General features: G+C 47.6%; 1 protein-coding gene across 4 annotated transcripts in view; it reads right to left on the reverse strand.

The window, feature by feature from the left end:
• TEX10 (testis expressed 10) overlaps positions 1-20,189 on the reverse strand; it is a 149,565-nt gene that overhangs the window by 17,218 nt on the left and 112,158 nt on the right. For all 4 annotated transcript variants that reach the window (XM_081345334.1, XM_081345336.1, XM_081345335.1 and 1 more), the window contains exon 12: positions 920-1,004. In XM_081345334.1, the coding sequence (XP_081201460.1) occupies positions 920-1,004 (85 nt within the window). The remainder of the gene's footprint in view (positions 1-919; positions 1,005-20,189) is intronic.

Here is a 20,189-nt window from a genome sequence, read left to right on the forward strand (position 1 = left end):
GCAAAATGATCAGTTGATCTACAAAGACATCTTGCTTTGGTTGGGTTTATATTCCCCCCCACCGCCATAGACAGTTAGTAGATAATCCTCAATCTATGCTCAAATGGTGGCAATGATTAGGAATCCATTACAAAAGGTACTTAGCACATTTCAGAATCCAGTGAGTACAGTTTCATCTTTCTATTGAATTCACAATCAAGACAGATTAACATATTATAGTTTACAATCTGTCATTCCAACTTGCTCCAAAGTTTCGAAGCAGATTTTTTTTTATAGGTGAATAAAATACAGGACTCTTCCTCCCATTTTTGTGACAGAATGCTCTACGAAGGTAGACTCACATTGCAGGTCTTATTACTTATTATTAATATGGCTTTATGGGAAAGTTTTTATATTAGCTGACTAATTGAATGACATCTTATTTATTTTATTTTATTTTATTTTATTTTAATTCCATTTATATCCCGCCCTTCTCTGAAGACTCAGGGTGGCTTACAAGCTTAGCAGTGCTATTAATCTTGGTGCTATTAATAAAAGATTTGTTTAGAATTTTGCACTATTTAAATCTGCTTTATTTTGTTTGATTTCACTACATTTAGAAATAAAGGCAGGTTTACATTTTAAAAACAAGAATTTCAGTATAATGATTATATAACATTTATATAACACTTAGCAGTAAACAAAACAAATGATTTCATATAAAACTTACTATTATAGATAAGCAATTATAGTTTACTGGGTCAAAAGAAACTACACAAATGTAACATTTAAAGTAAATACATATATACATATTCATATACTATTTTTAAAAATTCACATACTATATTTTAAATAAAATGGCTGTCAACCAACCTTCAGCTAGAGATACTTAATCATAATAAATGATATAAGAAACAATAAATTAATTCCAAATTGGTACCTACCAGATATTTACATATTCCACTTTGTACAATATCAACGCATTGGCTTCGTGAAGGAACAGTAGACAGGCTTTGGCTCACCACCTATTTTAACAGCAAAATTGTTCAAAATATTTACCATATTTGATTATATCATATACTGAATGTCATTTAAAAACTGTAAGATGCATGACTAGCTAAAAACACTTAAAACAAAATATGGTTATTGTCAGAACCCATATTCTAAGGCAGGGCTTTTCATCCTTTTCACACACTGTACCACTTTTAGGATATGGCAACATCTGAGTACCACCTGTCGCCTAGCAAGGTGTCAAAAACGTTATGACCAAAAAAAAAGAAGGAAAAAAGTGATGAAGTACAGGTAGTCCTCAACTTACAACAATTCGCTTAGTGACTGTTCGAAGTTACAATGGCACTGAAAAAAATGCCCCCCAAGCCACAGCTGAGCAAGACACCTGCTTGCCCGCCCGGCAGCACTCTTCCTCATGTCCAGGATTTTCATTATTGTGAGCATTTCTGTTGAGGATTGGCAGCAGGGGTGGGGTGGGAGGGTGTTTGGCTTTTATTTCCCCCCCGCTGGGGTTGCAGCAGATTTTGGTCACTTCACATGACCCTGGGACACTGTGACTGTCATAAATGGCATGGGTCCGGGTTATTTACGGGAGCACCTCTTGCCGGCGTTAACTTCCCATCGCCCTGTGCGCTCCCACAGAGAGGGCCTCCTCAGGGTGCCGTCGGTCAGGGAATGTCGACTGGCGGCTCCCAGGGGGAGAGCATTCTCTGTGGGCGCGCCTGCCCTCTGGAATCAGCTTCCAGTTGAGCTCTGGATGGCTCCCGACCTTCGCTCGTTTCGCCGTGACCTGAAGACTTGGTTGTTTGAACAGGCCGGCCTGGACTGAGGGATTGGATTTTAGAGTTTAAATTTTAAAAATTTTAAATTTTAGAATGTATTTATTACTTAGGGCTATTGATTTAATCTTATTTTAATTTTTATACCTTGTGTGTTGTTAGCGTTTTAATTGCCCTGTACACTGCCCCGAGTCCTTGGAAAGGGGCGGTATATAAATCTAATAAAATAAATAAATAAATATGAATCAGTTGCCAAGCATCTGAATGTAAATCACAAGACCCTGGGGATGCTGCAACTTTCCAGCTGATCAGCACTTCTGGGCTCAGCAGACGTGCTGAGATCAGGGCAGAGCTCCAGCTGGAGCCTGGCGCTGATCCTAGTGCATCCACTGAGCCCTGACAGCCCCGAAGAAGCACCAATCAGCTGGAAAGCAGTGCTGATCCTGGCGCTTCCGCTGAGCCCTAACAGCCTGCAGATCCAACAATCTCTCACTCAGGCTTTTGCGGTGCTACCGGTTCAGCTCATTCCCCTCCCCCACTACCACTTTTCTAGGATGGTTGTGTACCACCTGCCAGGTGCCAATGTACCACATGTGGTACCCGGTTCAAAAGCCCTGCCCTAGCCGAGGAAGCCGAGATTGACTTAGCCAAGACGTAACGCAGAGGAGGGAGACTGTGGGGAAAATCGTTGCCAGCAGTCAACCTCCAAAAGAACCACTGGGTACTTCAAATGTGGCAAGGAAGGGCATCACCCTCCCAAATGCCGCTCTTGCACCCCGGCTGGAACCCCAAACTGGACCCCAGCCGGGAAGTCCAGAAAACAACCAGCAAAGCCAAAGGAGACAGCCATGAAAGGCATGGAGACCATTGAGTTCCCCACCTCTGCTGAGCGAGGAAAGGGAACTCCGACCTATACAGCAGGAGTGTCCAACTCGTCTGATGACAACTCCAAGGATGAACCCCTGATAAGTGGACTCATAGTGCCCGTCACCAGGACAGTAACTCTACTAGCTCCCACTATGCCTGAATCTGTAGAGGTAAAGGCATTAATAGACTCTGGGTGTACAAACATATCAACCCAACCTAGTGGGGATTAGGAATACTGGTGAGGAGGCTGAAGAAACCGATTTTGTTTGGTCAATTAGATGGGTACCGCTTCAACTCACACTGAGGGACCACATAGAGACTATAACATTCGTGGTAACCCCTGGCATGGAATGTCCCTTAATCCTAGGCATGGCATGGCTAGCCAAATGGAACCCACAGGTGGACTGGAGAATGGCAGAACTTAAGATTCCCAAAAGGGGAATTGACCAAAGAAACAGTTCAGCCTCAATTAGGGTGAACCCTAACTGAGAAAGCCGCAATAGGGAGTGAGAAGGAATCACCTGAGATACCGGAGGAGTATAGAGACCTAGCTAAAGGTTTCAGCGAAGAGAGATCTGACAATTTGCCCCTGCATCGGCCAACGGATTGTGCAATAGAAATTAGACCTGGTGCAAAACTTCCAAAACCTAGATTATGAATCCACAGGAATTGGAGGAAATGCAGAAATTCATAGACAAAAATTTAGAAAGGGGGTTCATTCAGCCAAAAAAGCCAAAGACGGCCACCCCTGTATTATTTCAAGAGAGAAAAAAAGATGGAACTCTTCGCCTCTGCGTAGATTATAGGGCTTTGAATGCCATAAGTGAAAGCAATCTATACCCTTTCCCCCTCATGAAAGACTTACCTTTCAAAGGGGAAGATTTTCACCAAACTAGACCTCAGGGAAGCATACTACTGAATTAGAATCAAGGAAGAAGATGAGTGGAAAACTGCTTTTAATTGTCCCTTAGGGTGCTACCAATTCTGAGTTCTACCCTTTGGGCTACAGAGAGCCCCTGCCATATTCATGCAGCTAATAAATGATGTACTAAGGGAGCACTTATAGAAGGGCATGCTTGTTTACCTGGATGACATCCTTATATTCACAGAGACCATGGATGAACATGTCAAACTGGTTGGGGCAGTCCTACACAAGCCGTGGGCAGCCCACCTCTATGCCAAGCTTTCTAAGTGTGAATTTCATAAGGACAAAATAGACTATCTGGGATACTGCATATCTTCAGAGGGCATTGAAATGGACCCTGAGAAAGTCTGGGCAGTGTTAGAATGGGTGCCATCCCACACAAGAAAGTAGTTGCAGAGTTTCCTGGGTTTCGCTAACTTCTATCGGCAGTTTATTCCATCTTTTGCCCAAATAGCCTTACCAATCACAAATGTACTGAAAACCAGAGGGAAGGGAAAAGCCAAGCCAAGCCAACTGTTGAAATGGACAGTAGAATGCCAAGCCGCATTCAAGAGACTTAAAAAGCTGTTTTCAGTAGAGCCGGTTCTAAGACACCCTGACACCAACAAGCCTTTCGTGATTCAGGCAGATGCCAGCGACATAGCAATGGGGGCTGTACTGTTACAAGAAAACGACAAAGGGCCATTACAGCCAAGCGCATACACATTGAGGAAACTCACCGAAACTGAGCAAAGGTGGGCGGTCTGGGAAAAGGAGGCATATGCAGTGCGCTGGGCTCTTCTCACATGGCGGCACTTTTTGGAAGGGAACAAAGGACCACAAGAATCTGGAGGCACTAAAGATGCCCAGAAAACGTACCCCTAAACAAGCACGGTGGTCACAGCATTTCCACAGGTTCAATTTCAGATTGAAACATCTGCCAGGGGGAAAAATTTCCTGGCAGACACATTATCTAGAATGCCATGATATAATAGCATTTGGGCTAGTGCAACAAAACCACTCATGCCAGAAACGCAGCTGGCAGCACAAGTAATTACCCGAGCACAAGCTAAACTACAAAAACTGCTAGCGAGCCAAGCGGGAATTGAATTCAGAAAAGCACTGGAAACCAATGAATGGTTCCTAGGAGATAAGCATTTGTGTACTATCACAGACGGGCTACCCTGGGTACGAAAAAAACTATATATACCCAAAAGTCAGAGACTGGCATTCATGCAACTTTGCCATGACTCAAAATCAGCAGGCCACTTTGGGTTTCTAAAAACATTACAAGGCAATTTTGGTGGCCATCAATAAAAAAGGACATTGAACACTCTGTAGCCAGCTGCCCAATTTGAGCATCAGCAAAAAGATTAAAAGGGAAATCACCTGGACTGCTACAGCTGGTAGCAACCCCCTCGGGACCTTGGAAGAAAATCTCTATGGACTTTATAGTGGAGCTACCAGAGAGCAACGGAAACACTGTCATCTGGGTTGTAACGGACCTGTTCTCCAAGCAAGTGTATTTTATCCCCTGCTCAAAAATCCCTACAGCAAAAACACTAGCAAAACTGTTTGTTCAACACATCTATTGCTTACATGAAGCCGCACAACTCATCATATCAGATAGAGGAGTGCAATTCATGTCAGAATTTGGGAAGGAGTTTTGACTCTATTAGGGACCACTCAGGGACTGTTATCTAGTCATCATTTGCAAACAAATGGTGTGACCGAACAGTCAAACACAGTACTAAACAATATCTTAGATACTTTATTAATTACCAGCAGACTAACTGGATCAACCTTCTCCCATTTGCCGAGGTCGCCTACAACACCGTTCACTCCAGCACAGGCAACACTCCGTTCCAAGTAGCCACAGGGCAGAGTTTTAACCCAATGCCAGAACTTTCCCCTGCAGAACCTGCCATCCCCTTGTTGAAAGAGTGGATCGCACAACTAAAGAACAGCTGGCCGGTAGTTAAGAAAGCCTTGGCTAAGGCTACACAAGCATATAAGATCCAAGCAGACAAAAAGAGAGTCGAGCCAAAACCCTTTACCGTAGGGGAAATGGTTTACCTATCCACTAAGTACCTAAAATTCCTACAACCATCTAAAAAACTCGGACCCAAATATGTAGGACCATTTCCCATCATTAGAATTATAAACCCAGTAACAGTGGAATTAGAACTTCCAAAATTGCTCAGGCAAATCCATCCAATCTTTCACTGCAGCTTTTAAAGTGCGAGCAACTGTCACCATTACGACCAACTGTTGCTCCAACTCTTTCCCCCATTATAGTAGAAGGGGAACAACATTTCAAAATTAAAGGAAACTTAGACTCAAAGAAATATCATGGCTCCACACAATACCTAGTGTCATGGAAACACCTCCCATCCTCCCAAAACGAGTGGGTTCATATTAAAGCCCCTAAACTGCTTAAAGGATTCCACACCGAATACCCGAACAAGCCTGATTAACCTATGTATATTTCTCTCTATGTCTCCGCAGGTGGATCTCTCCTTTTCTTAAGGGAAGCAGGATGTCAGAACCCATATTCTAAGGCAGGGGTATCAAACTCAATTTCATTGAGGGCTGCATCAGCGTTGCCCTTGGCGGGCCGGGTGGGTGTGGCCAGGGTGGGCGTGGCCTACTGGGTGGGTGTGGCCAGCTCTACATCATTCGCGTCAAGGGTACCTATGGGGGCCTGGACAGGAATGGGACAGATCTGAGGATCTCTGGTAGAAGAAGATGGGACCGGGGCAAGTGCCAACGCATGGTCCACTGGAGGAGTCTCACTGTTCCTCTCAGGACTTGGGGGGGGTTGGATGGTGGCGTGGATGTCAAATGCCCAGCTCAGCTGTCAAGAACCCACGGCACTAAGCCCAGCTCCACTTCCTCAAGGTGGTGCCCAGCTGCACTTACCTCCTCCTCAAGGCTGTTGCTGCTGTGCTTGCTCTCCTTAACCAGATTGCTCATGATGGGTATGAGGGAAAAGTCAAGAGGAAGGCCCACTCCCTCTCCATGTGAGGAGACCTGGCTTTGTATCCAAAACTTCCTTAGCAATAGGATCGGAGACCCCCCAGGATAGGCCAGGAGGAGGGGGCAAGGGGATGATGAAAGGGCAGCAGGGCAGGACTAAGGCAGGACTTTTCTCACACCCTCCCTCTCTTTCCTTCCTTCCTTCCTTCCTTCCTTCCTTCCTTCCTTCCTTCCTTCCTTCCTTCCTTCCTTCCAGAACAGAGTGGTAGGAAAATATTTGAGATGAGAGAGGGAGAAAAACAGGCAAGAAACGCAGTTCGGGAAGTGTCATACTTCATGAGGAATGAAGAAATGCACCATTGCCTGGAAGTGGCCAGCACATGGCTCTTGCCTACTTCACATATCCGGCTCAGTGGGCTCTGGGGGAGGGGATGCCATGAGCAGCATGAGAGTCGATGTTACCTGCACAATGCTGCCCAGCCCCCAGCCTGACTGGTTTTGGCAGGCAGTGGGGTACTTTCCTGACAGTGCCGAGAGGCTGAGCCGGGTGGCACGAATCTGAAGAGAAGCGCAATGCTGCCCAGGCCCTAGCCTGCCCAAAGTAGGCAGGGTCATATGCTGGCCACTTTCAAGCGATGGTGCATTTCTTCATTCTTCACAAAGGGTGATATATCCCCAGCGTGCGCCCAAGGGGCAGTGCCGACGCAGCATGGGCCAGTCCCACACTGTTTCCAGACAGCCTTGTGGAGCTAAGACTGAATGTATTTCAGCATAGATGACCACCACGAAATTGTACATTGGCTTCCAGCTGGCCTGGGCCGGGGCCAAGGCAGCGGGGGCCGTTCCCTCACTGTTTACAGGATGGCTTCGCGGGCCACATGAAACCACTATGCGAGCTGGATCCGGCCCCCGGGCCTTGTGTTTAACATGTCTGTTCTAAGAGAACTCTTTTCTATCTTTAACTCAAACTCCTCTCTATAATTCTGGGTTTTGCCATGCTCCTTGAGGGGAGGGGGGAAAGCGCTGGAGTTTATTGCTCTGTTTTCCTTCTATTGTTACACTGTAACACTTTGCTGTTTCTGCATATTTCCCCTGTGAACTATCTCTCCCCTTGATGTCAGCTAGAAAGTGGGGGGGAGAAGAAAGGAATGTGCCTCTGGCAATGGTTTAACTCTGCATTCGGAAGGGAAGGTGTGAAAGCTGACATAACATCGCTGCAACACTGAGACAGCCTGGCGTTATCAGCTCTTTCCCACAACGGACTTAACACCTGGGGATTGGCCCATGTGAACTGACCAGATGAACGTTGGGGTGGGGTTTGCTTGGGACACTTTTAAACTATTGATCTGAGCGAGAAACCCTCAGATCCTGTCTATCACACCTGCTATCAGCTTCTCCTAATAAACGTTCTTTTTGGAAGAAACTGCTTCCATGAGTTCTGCTTTCGTAGAATGAGGTTTTGAGGTGGGCCCTGACAGTTATTATAAATTGGAAAAAGTGTTGTTTAGCCAGATTCTGCTTTAATTTTTCAGTTTCTGTTCTGTACCAGCCTGCTACTGGCCCTGCAGAAAAGGCAACCCCTTTACAAACGGCAAGAGGCTGGAATTACGTCTGCCAAATTTATTACTACAAAAACAAACAAGACACGAACCAAGATACAGGAGCTTTGAAACACTATCCGAGCGGTTGCTTTCAGCAAACCAGCCCTCCCCACACATTCCCCTTATAAAGAGTTCAGGGCGTGGCTTCTCTCTGCCTCCTTCCGAGAAGCCCCATTGCCTTCCTCTGTTTACTCCTACTTGACTGCCTCCTGCGTCGGGTGTCCTTGAACAGGGCCAGCTGTGGGTCATCTTCATCCACACTGTCAGGTTCACACAGCTGGGTCTCCATGGTGACCAAGTGGGAGGGGCCTGCCTGAGGGCTATCATCAGCAAGATCTTCAATCCCCTCAGCAAGGTCTTCAACACCCCCCTCCTCCTCTGAGTCGTCCGACCCAACTGCCGAACCCACAGGCTGACCCTGAATCACAACACTATCCCGCACCGCAGGGCCCTTCCCCCGGGTCTGCCGATCCGGATGCGGTCAGGATGGAAATTGTTCATGAAAAGCGGTCACCAAAGCAGGGGCATGAACGGCGGTCGCGTCTTCCCAGGTGAAGTCCTCTGGTCCGTAACCTTTCCATTCAATCAGGTACTGGAAACGAGCTTTCAGCCAACGGGAATCCCTGCTGCTGGCGACCTCGTACTCGGGGGTGCTGCCTCCATCACGAGGTCCTGATGGGGGAGGTTCCGCTCGGCGGAGTGGACAGGCCGGTTGCTCGGGGACCAACAGAGACTGATGAAAGACTGGGTGCACGCGCAGGGAACGTGGCAGAGTTAAGCGATAGGCGACCGGATTGATGACAGCCTCGACTGGGAACGGTCCTAAATATCGGTGATCTAACTTTCTCACCGGCCGTGTTGACGGTAGGTTCCTGGTGGACAACCAGACCTGATCTCCCACCGATAGTGGAGGCGTATCCCGTCTTGACCGATCAGCAAACCTTTTGTAATCGGCCTTGGCCTTCTCTAACTGACGTCGCACCAATCGATGGATCGCCTGTAACTCTGCCATGAAGTTGTTCGCTGCCGGCTCCGGTGAGTCCACGGGAGAAAGGGGGAAAAACCGGGGGTGATATCCCACATTGGCCAAGAACGGTGTCATCTGTGTGGAGGTGTGCTGCGAATTGTTAAATGCAAACTCAGCTATGGCCAGATAGTCCACCCAATTGTTTTGCTGCAGATTGACGTAGCAGCGCAGATATTGTTCCAGGATACCGATGACTTTCTTGGTTTCCCCCGTCAGTTTGAGGATGATGCGCGGACGAGAGGCAAATCTTGATATCCAACGCATGCATCAACTCCTGCCAGAAGTGGGCTGTAAACTGGGCCCCCCTATCAGAGACGACTCTATCAGGGAGGCCGTGCAGCCGAAACACCTGCTGAATGAACATACGACTAGTGGCGCGGGCTGACAGTAAGCCGCGACAGGGGATGAAGTGCGCCATCTTGGTCAGCATGTCCACCACCACATACACTGTTGTAAAACCAGAGGATGGGGGTAAATCCGTCAGAAAGTCCATGGACACAGCCCCCCAGGGTCTTTTGGGTGTTGGCAAAGGCTGCAGTAATCCAGGCGGGGCCCCTGTCGCTGACTTGGCCTGCCTGCATGGGATGCAGGAGGTAACATAGGACTGGACGTCGTGTTGGACTCGGGGCCACCAGAAGGTACGGGAGACCAGGTTCAGGGTCTTGAACAGGCCAAAATGCCCCGCCGCCGGGTTATCGTGATACTGGCTGAGGATGAGTCCCCTGAGTGGCCCTCCCGGAACATAGAGCCGGTCACGATAATACAAGAGTCCATCCGTGACCGTCCAAGGAGAATCTGGCCCCACCTCCTCCTTCCGCTGAGCCACCCACACCTCCTGCTGCTGTGCCTCCCGGATCCGAGCCCGTATATCAACCGGCTCCCGCACCGCAGCAAAAGACTCGACGGGGATCACTGTCCTGGGCAGAAGCTTCTCTTCCACTCGGGAATATTCGGGCTTCCTGGACAGAGCATCCGCTCTTTGATTGTGCCCGCTAGGTATGTACCGAACCTGGAAGTCAAACCTCGCAAAGAAAAGAGACCACCGGATCTGGCGTTGGTTCAAATTCCGAGCGGTCTGCAGGCTTTCCAAATTTTTATGGTCCGTCTGGACCTCGATTTGATGCCGCGCTCCCTCCAAATGATGCCTCCAGGCCTCGAACGCCGCTTTGATGGCCAGCAGCTCCTTCTCCCAGATTGTATAATTGCGCTCCGAAGGGTTCAGTTTTCGTGAATGGTACGCGCAAGGGAAGAGGGTACTGCTGGGCGTCGTTGCCTGGAGTAACACCGCCCCAATGGCAATGTCGGAGGCGTCCGCCTCCACGACAAATGGCCGTTGCGGGTCAGGATGCTTCAAGATGGGCTCCTTCATGAAGGCTTCCTTCAAAGTCTGGAAAGCCTGTTGTTCTGGAGCGTTCCACTGGAACCGAGTCTTCTTCTGCAGGAGCCGGGTGAGGGGGGCTGTCAAGGCAGCAAACCCAGGGATGAAAGTTCGGTAATAGTTGGCGAACCCAAGAAGACGCTGAACATCCTTCACGTGACGCGGGGGTTGCCAACTCTGCAAAGACTCAACCTTACTCGGCTCCATGGCGATGCCCTCAGGAGAAATGCGGTGACCCAGAAAATCGATGGTCACCCGATAGAACTGGCACTTCTCCAACTTGGCAAACAGCCGATGTTCTCGGAGTCGCTGCAGGACCTGATGGAGATGCTGATGGTGCACCTCACGCGACAGGGAGTAGATCAGGATGTCGTCCAAGTAGATCACGACAAACTGATCTAACAAATCCCGGAAAATGTCATTCATGAAATGCTGAAACACAGCGGGGGCGTTGGTCAGGCCAAACGGCATCACCGTGTACTCAAAATGTCCATAGCGAGTACCAAACGCCGTCTTCCACTCATCACCCGGCCGAACCCTGACAAGGTTGTAAGCTCCACGCAGGTCCAGTTTCGTGAAGATCTTAGCCTCCCAGAGTCGGTCCAAGAGTTCGGGGATGAGGGGCAGCAGGTAACGGTTGCGCACCGTGATGGCGTTGAGTTTCCTATAATCACAGCAAAGCCGTAATTCGCCCGACTTCTTTTTGACGAAGAGCACGGGTGCAGACACTGGCGAGGACGAGGGCCGGATGAAACCGCGAGCCAAATTCTTCTCCAGAAAGTCCCGCAATGCAGCCAACTCGGGGTCCGACATGGAGTACAAACGCCCCACTGGGAGAGGCGCATCAGGGACTAAATCAATGGGGCAGTCATAGGGCCTGTGCGGGGGTAATTGATCCGCCTCTGTCTCGCTGAACACATCAGCAAAGTCGGACATTTGGGAGGCAAGGAAACCCCTGGGAAACCCTCCACCTGGCCGGCACAGATATGGCGGGAGTGGTCCACACACTGCAAGCTTGGGAAGGTGACCACGTTCTGTGACCAAGAGATCTGTGGGTCATGCGCCCGGAGCCACGCCAGTCCCAAGACCACGGGGAAGTGCAGATGTGAGGTGATATAGAACTGGATGGCCTCCACATGGGAACTGATGGCCATACATAATGGTTGCGTGGCGGCCGTAATAGGCCCAGACAGGAGCACTCAACCATCGATAGTCTCCACTAACATGGGCAGATCCACCGGGCACTGGGGAACAGCCCATTTGGCCACAAATGCTGAGTCCATAAAATTTGTGGTGGCCCCAGAGTCAATTAAGGCATGGACTGGAATCCCCTCTGGCTTGCCAGGAAGGATCAGACGTGCTTCCAAAATCAAATGCCGTGGAGGTCCACAGGCAGCATCGGAAAGACGTCGCTCAGTGTTGTTGTGGGACGCCCGATCTATCACACCGTCTAGATCGGGCTCAGGGCGTTTCCCGACAGAAAAGTAGGGGACTTTCTCGGGGCAGGCTTGGTCACTGATGCCCACTGTTGCTTCTTTGGGCAAAAAGCAGCCAAATGCCCAGGGTCCCCACAGTAAAAACACAACCCCCCCGATCGTCGTCTGTTCATTTCAGTCACCAATAGACGAGACCTGGCGGCACCCAGCTCCATTGGCTCCTCCCTTTGAACTGGGGGCTCACGCACAACAGGGGCTGCAGGGGTCTGTGGGGTGGCACGGCGACTCCTTCGCTGCTGCAACCGAGCATCGATCCACAGGCAGAGATGGATCAGCTCATTCAGGTCTGAGGGAATATCCACACGGGCCAGCTCATCCAACATCTCCTCCGACAATCCATCCTGGAAGGCATCCACAAGCGCAGCCTCATTCCAGGCAGAATCCTGGCTAAGCAGCCGAAAATCGCTGATATAGCCCTGTTGACCCTGCCTCAGAGCTTTCAGGCGTCGAGTAGCAGTCTGCGTCTTAATAGGGTCCTCATACATCAGACGCATATGATCACAAAACCCCACAAAGTTGTCCAACAATGGGCTTGGTTGAGCCAGCAGAGGCGTGCCCCAACAAGCTGCATCACCCAAAAGAAGGCTTAACACAAACCCCACCTTATCCCGGTCAGTGGGGAAATCAGCTGCTCTCAGGAAAGCAGGAAACAGTTCTGGAGTGCCTGTAAATTTATCCGGCATTGCAACTTGGCATTTTCTCCTGGGTGGGGGTGATGGTGGGGGTGCAGCATGAACCTGAGCTTGCAGTTGAGCCACCTGAGCTGCCAGCAAAGTGAGTTGCTGGGTGAGCTGGGCATTCTCAGCACGTAGCTGCTCCATAATATTAGTAAGGGGTGGGAGGCTGAAAGGAAACTGTTCTGTACCAGTCTGCTACCGGCCCTGCAGAAAAGGCAACCCCTTTACAAACGGCAAGAGGCTGGAATTACGTCTGCCAAATTTATTACTACAAAAACAAACAAGACACAAACCAAGATACAGGAGCTTTGAAACACTATCCGAGCGGTTGCTTTCAGCAAACCAGCCCTCCCCACACATTCCCCCTTATAAAGAGTTCAGGGCGTGGCTTCTCTCTGCCTCCTTCCGAGAAGCCCCATTGCCTTCCTCTGTTTACTCCTACTTGACTGCCTCCTGCGTGGGGTGTCCTTGAACAGGGCCAGCTGTGGGTCATCTTCATCCACACTGTCAGGTTCACACAGCTGGGTCTCCATGGTGACCAAGTGGGAGGGGCCTGCCTGAGGGCTATCATCAGCAAGATCTTCAACCCCCTCAGCAAGGTCTTCAACACCCCCCTCCTCCTCTGAGTCATCCGACCCAACTGCCGAACCCACAGGCTGACCCTGAATCACAACACTTTCACATCTGCTCAAATCATTTTGCAAAACTACCAATTTTCTATATCTGCAGTTGTCAAGAGAAAACAGTATTTTCCAATAATATGCAAACAACCTACTCATGCAATAAAACATTTTACACTTCCAGTCTGATCACGAACTCCAGATCTATTCATGAGAGCCTTTTGAGTTCATTTTATTGGTTTCAGGTAAAATCTATACAGGTATTCCTCGAGGTACAACAGTTCAATTAGTGACCATTCAAAATTACAACCTGTCCCAAAGTTATATATGTTGCAGCACCACATCAATTGTTTGCCTCTATGACTGACTGCAGAGAAGCTGTAACATGTTGTTGTTGTTAGTTGTGAAGTCATGTGTGACCCATCGCGACCCCATGAACAATGTTCCTTCAGGCCTTCCTGTCCTCTACCATCTTCTGGAGTCCATTTAAGCTCACGCCTACTGCTTCAGTGACTCCATCCAGCCACCTCATTCTCTGTCGTCCCCTTCTTCTCTTGCCCTCAACCTTTCCCAGCATTAGGCTTTTCTCCAGTGAGTCCTTCCTTCTCATTAGGTGGCCAAAGTATTTGAGTTTCAACTTCAGGATCTGGCCTTCTAAAGAGCAGTCAGGGTTGATCTCCTCTAGGAGTGACCGGTTTGATCACCTTGCAGTCCAAGGGACTTGCAGGAATCTTCTCCAGCACCATAGTTCAAAGGCCTAAATTCTTTGGCGCTCAGCCTTTCTTAGCTGTAACATGCTCCCTGTCTATTTCACCCCAGACCCTGCCCTGCAAGGTCTCCACAGGCACTGGGCCTGCTTTGCTAGCCTCCCGGATTCCACTTTCTCCTTCCCACCCCATTTCCCATCACTTCCTTACTTTTTGAACATCTCCAGAATTCCAGAAGAGGCTGACCCACGTGGCAGAAAAGCCGAAGTCTTTTATTCAGATGCTGGTGAAGCTGTAAGAATGTGAGATCTAAGGAAAACAGCTTTGCCAGTATCTGAATAAAAGACTTCGGCTTTTCTGCCATGAGACCAGCATCCTGCAGGTTTCATTTGGGCCCAGACTGGGCGGCACCAGAAGCCTTCAGGGATTGGGCCATGGCAGCCAATCAATGTAGAGGTTGTTTCCTTTATCTCATTAGATTGAACTGCAAGCTCGACATTGATTGGCTTCCACTGCTGCCATTACACCCCAATCCCTGAAGCTGCTCATTCAAACCAGCCAGACAACAGCAAGCAGGAAGTCTGGGTCCAAATGAAGCCTGCAGGGATGCTAGCCTGCTGGCAGAAAAGCAGAGGCCTTTTATTCAGATGCTGGCAAAGCTATTTTCCTTAAATCTCTCATTCTTACAGTTTCACCAGCATCTGAATAAAAAACCTCGGCTTTTCTGCTGCGTGGGTCAGTCTCTTCTGGAACTCTGGAGATCTTTGAAAAGTAAGCAAGCTATGGGAAATAGGGTGAGGAGGAGCAAGTGGAATTGGTGAGGTTAGCAAAGTAGGCCCAATGCCTTTGGAGACCTGGCAGGGCAGGATGGGGGGGGGGGAGAAGCAACCATGGGGACCCCAAGGGATTCTAAGCAAGAATGAGGTATCTCAGTGGGTCGGGGAGGCTTTGGGTAGCCTGTTGCAGCACTACCCACATGGTGTTCCCCACCCTGAGAGATCTCATGTGCATTTAATGACATGCACATTCGATTAGCAAATGCATTGGGTAAGACGGTGGAATCACGTCCATTTAACGTGATCCAATTGAACGAATCCTCAGGTTACAAATCTAATCGGCAGACTCTATTACATTTGTATCTCAAGGATTATCTGTATCTCATATCACCAAAATAAGGGATAATCAATTGAAACACTGGAATCCTTTTTGGACTAAGTATTGAAAATTTAAGCATAAACTTTAAAGATAACATCATCATCATCAGTTGTTGTTGTTAGTTGCGGTCGTGTCCAACCCATCGCGACCCCATGGACAGCAGCAGTATATGCATTTAATTAACTAATAAGCAAACACCCTTGATTACCTACAATAAATGCAAAAGTAGCAATAATGGCAATTGTACAAGTTTAGCTAGAATTTAAACAATTCTTTTTTATAAAAATTAAATGTCTATGAGAGTATTTTTTTCATACATCAGTAAATCTGAACAGTAACACTTCTGATAAACTTTGTTGAACAGAATGACTGCATCTTTTCATGATTCAAGAGGAATATGCAAAGACATTAATATGCAAAGAAATTGCAAAGGAAATAAAACATAAATGGAAAACCATCTGGATTATGAAGCTATGTCATGAAATGAAAGTTGATCAGCTGGTCTTATGGATTTAAGGACTCTTAAGGACTTTTCCAACCCTGGTCCTTCTCTTTGACTTCCCAAGAAGAAGCTTTTAAAGTAGCAACAATCAGTAAAATCTTTAAAAAGCCTTCAACTAACCTCACTACAATTAGGGAAGTATTTCTGTTGGAAGCTTGCTGCTAAAGAAAAAAATAGTCCCTGATCCAAAATCTTGTAAGTTTACAAATTGCGCAAAGCGTCTGTTAACTGTACATACATGAATAACAGGTACAGGTAGCTGAGATTTATAAATATAATATTAGGAAAGCTCAGATAGCACTAACCAGCACTAACCAAGAGAATTAGTAAAGGTAATAAAAGTGTAAGAATTGAGCTGTAAAGCAATGAGATATGTTAATGAGATAAACAATCAAGGAGAAGTGAGAACAGAAAGGATCAATTGACCTAAGGATTAGTCACTGTTTACTATGTAAGATGAAGTGAAGATCTTGCTTTGAAGCAAGGAAAGAAGTAGATAGTATAGACAGATTTGAGAATGAAAAGTGTCATGGCTGCCTCTTTCCTATCCAAGCTTCATGACCTGACAGGCTGACATTAGCAACGAGGGAAGATTGGAATGTAGGGAGGAAGCAGGGGGGGGAGATGGAAGCCCAGCTGAGCCAGTTGAATTGTGAGACCCATCGGAATGCAGAGCTGGGAATCGAGAACCTGTTTCCTAAACAATATACAAGCACCTAATTGGACATTTATTGATAACAAGGTGATGGCCAGCAGGGGTTGGAGAGGAAAATTTTTGTATTGTTTGTGCAGGAAAACCTCAGATTCAGCTTCACTACTTCTGTAATCACTTAAGCTTCAGTAAAGTATACTCTTGGCCAGGGCTTTTTTTCTCATAGAACGCTCAGAATGGAGTTCTGGCACCTTTTTTGGATGGAACCTTATAGGGCAGGCAAGGCGGGTTGTATGACATGTGTGAATTCCGGCACCTTTTTCTTTTACAAAAAAAGCACTGCTCTTGGCAAAAACAATGGGCCAGGAGTCTTTCTTTGCTAGATAACTAACTTGACAACAAGTCTAATTTAACAGGAAATTAAATTAGAATAAGATGGAAAGAGAACAATCATCTTAGGAATGTAGAGGGTAAAGATTTAAAAATTACAAATAAGAAATCACTGCCTTTAGTAAATCAGCATCCCAATCATTTTGTATGTACAAGTGGTCCTTAATTTATGATTGTAACTGGGACTGGAAATGCAATAATAAATTGTTAGGATTGTAAGGTGAAACACCCACATGACCAGTAATTTCTGGCCTTTTTCATTAAGCAAAATGTGGCAGTCTTTAAAACAGCACAGCAATTAAGCAAACCCATTTATTTGAATAGTTAGCTAAAGCAATAGCACTTAGACTTATATACTGCTTCAGTTTGAATGAACCTTTATTGTCAAAGTACAACCATGTATACATTGAGAATGGCTGAGCCTCCCTTCGTGCCCCCACCCCCGACTTACAGTGACACAAACCCTCCATCTTATTACACCATGTGAGCTAACTGCACAACACACCAGTCTCGCAAGTCAACCATACATAAAGTTTATAAAATTATATCCCGTTCAAAAGCCTAACAGCTCATGGATAAAAAGCTGTTCTTCAGCCTGTTGGTACGGCTGGCTATACTCCTATATCTCCTACCCGATGGTAGGAGAGTAAAGAGATACCGTCCAGGGTGTGAGTCATCCCTGAGAATTTTCCTCACTCTTCCAAGGCAGCGAGCCCTGGCGATGTCATCCAGTGGTGTCAGGGGACAGCCCACAATGTCTTGTGCTGTGCTCACCACCCTCTCTAATGCTTTCCTCTGTGGCTGTCAGACCAGCATACCAAACCACAATACAGTACAAGAGGATGCTCTCTATAGTAGACCGGTAAAAGAGGGTCATTAGCCGTTGTTCTACCCTGTTCTTCCGCAAGACCCTGAGAAAGTGAAGTCTCTGTTGGGCCTTTCTGGCCACCAGGGTTGTATTAACTTTCCAGGTCAGATCTTCGCAGAGGTAGACTCCCATAAATTTAAAGGAAGAAACTCTCTCCACACAGTCCTCCCTGATGTAAAGTGGGGAAGGTTCCTCCTTTTTCCTCCAGAAGTCTAGCACCATCTCTTTCGTCTTGCCAATATTCCGGTGCAAGTTGTTGTTACAACACCATATGGATAGTTTTTGTACCTCAGCCCTGTATGCTGTCTCATCTGCACCATACAGGGCGGAGGTACAAAAACTATCCATATGATATTGTAACAACAACTTTACAGCCCTCTCTAAGTGGTTTACACAGACAGCATATTGCCCCCAACAATCTGGGTCCACATTTTACCGACCTAGGAAGGATGGAAGGCTTAGTCAACCTTGAACTGGTGAGAATCAAACTGCTAGCAGTCAGCAGAATTAGATGTTTTATTGATGGAAACCAGCAAAAAGAAAAATCAAAATTATGGTCATGTAACCATGAAACACAGCATCCCATCATAAAGCTGATCTGCTCGACAACTGATCATATGATCTCTGGGGAGGGGGGGAAACAACCATTTACAACAGACAGAGTTGGTTTACAGGACTTTAGGCAACTATTCCAAAGCTGTTGTAATTTCAAAAGGTCGCTTACGTCAAGAACTACATATAACTACAGTGGTAGCACTTCTCTCAAAGAATAAGAGTTGGAAGAGACCTTTGAGGTCTTTTGTCCAAGCCCCTGCTCAAGCAGGGGACCTGTACCATTCTAGACAATGGAATATCCAATCTCTACTTAAAAGCCTCCAGTGATGGAGCATCCACAACTTCTGAAGGCAAACTTTTTCACTGGTTTTCACAAGTCCTTAGTTCTAGGCTGGTTTTCTTTTTGATTAGTTTCCATCTATTATTGATTGCCTTCTGATGCTTTGGAAAATAGGTTGACCCCTTCTTCTCTGTGGCAGCCCATAAAATATTGGAACACCGCTATCATGTCACCACCCCTAGTCCTTTACACTAAGCTAGACATACACAGTTCCCACAAACATTTGTCATGTTTTAGCCTCCAGCTCCCTAATTATCTTTGTTTACCATCCATTTAGACCAAATGGTTTGAGTTTGGATTATAGAACAGTGGCCACAAGCAGAGCCTTCTCACAGACAGCACCCCAATTATAGAACTTTCTCCCAAGGAAAATATGAACAGCACATTCTAAGAAACTTTTAATTTCAAATTAGATGTTGATTTAATAAATTAGGCAGAAGAAATAAATGTTTAAATACATCTAAATCCCACAGACCTACTGCCTTCTAGGTGCATACTGCAGAGAAAATAAGGCATTGCATTTTTAGCCAGCATAGCCACAGGATAATGGGAACTGTGGTCCATGACACCCAAAAGATATTAGTTTGGGTAAGACTGGATTAAATTATAAAAGAGCAGATGAGGGGAAGTAGGAGGAAGAAACACTTTCCACATCTCCGACAAAATAATTGGGGTGGGGAGTTGACTCAGCCTTTTAATTTCAACTCACACCAATTCCTCTTAGCTTCCCATCCAAAAAGTTCTATTATTGCCTGAATTTTAGGGAGGGGAGGCGGCAAGAATAGACCACAAAACCAATCTGCGAGTTTGCTCTCTCACCTGCCTGCACACCACCTTCCCGAGGCAGCACATGTGTAAGACCAAGAGAGATCCCCTTTTTGTAAGTTTGCTTACTCTGTAACGCTCTCCGTTCTCCACACTTTCGCTTCCCTACTGGCTCTCTCTCTCTCCCTCTCCCTCTCCCTCTCCCCCTCCCTCCCTCCCTCCCTCCCTCCCTCCCTCTCTCTCTCTCTCTCTCTCTCTCTCTCTCTCTCACAGACACACACACACACACACACACACACACACACACACACACACAAACTATTCCTGCTTTCTCCCAGCCACCACAGTTTCACATTGCTGGCCACCAGCAGTTCCAGGCTGCGGCTCTGCATGACTGCTGCGTTCCCCTCTCCGGCCCTACCACATGGCGGAGAGGGTGACTGGGAGCCGGCCGATGCTCAGCTTGTGCCACCGCGTGCTCACATCTCCGTGCCTTTCTTCCCACAGGCTGGGCATGCCCTGGGGTTCTAGGCTTACAGAACACCATGAGCCAAGTGAGGAAAGGTGTGGCATGGTGTGGCAAAGTCCTGCAAAGCGGGGCTGGTCATGGGGCGGCTGGCCTGGCAAAGCAGAGCCACACAAGAAGCCCAGCAAAGTGGGATGTGACTGGGCATGACAGGGTTAGGCTGGGAGGGGAGGGGCGGGCTGAGGCAAATGAGCTGCAGCTGCTGCTGCACACCACCAGCCCCTGACTGCTCACCATTTCCTGTATGTGCACCAGGGTGCCCAGCTGGGTTGGGGTGGGCCAGGGCTGGGCCAGCGGGGGCCGGTCCCTTGCTATTTCTGGGACAGCCCTGGAGGGGAGGCAAATCTGGGCCCTCCCCAGGCCAGATTCAGCCCGCGGGCCTTGTGTTTGACATGTCTGACCTAGAGAAAA

This window comes from Vipera berus (genome assembly GCF_964194415.1).
Source record: "Vipera berus genome assembly, chromosome: Z".
Classification (NCBI taxonomy): domain Eukaryota; kingdom Metazoa; phylum Chordata; class Lepidosauria; order Squamata; family Viperidae; genus Vipera; species Vipera berus.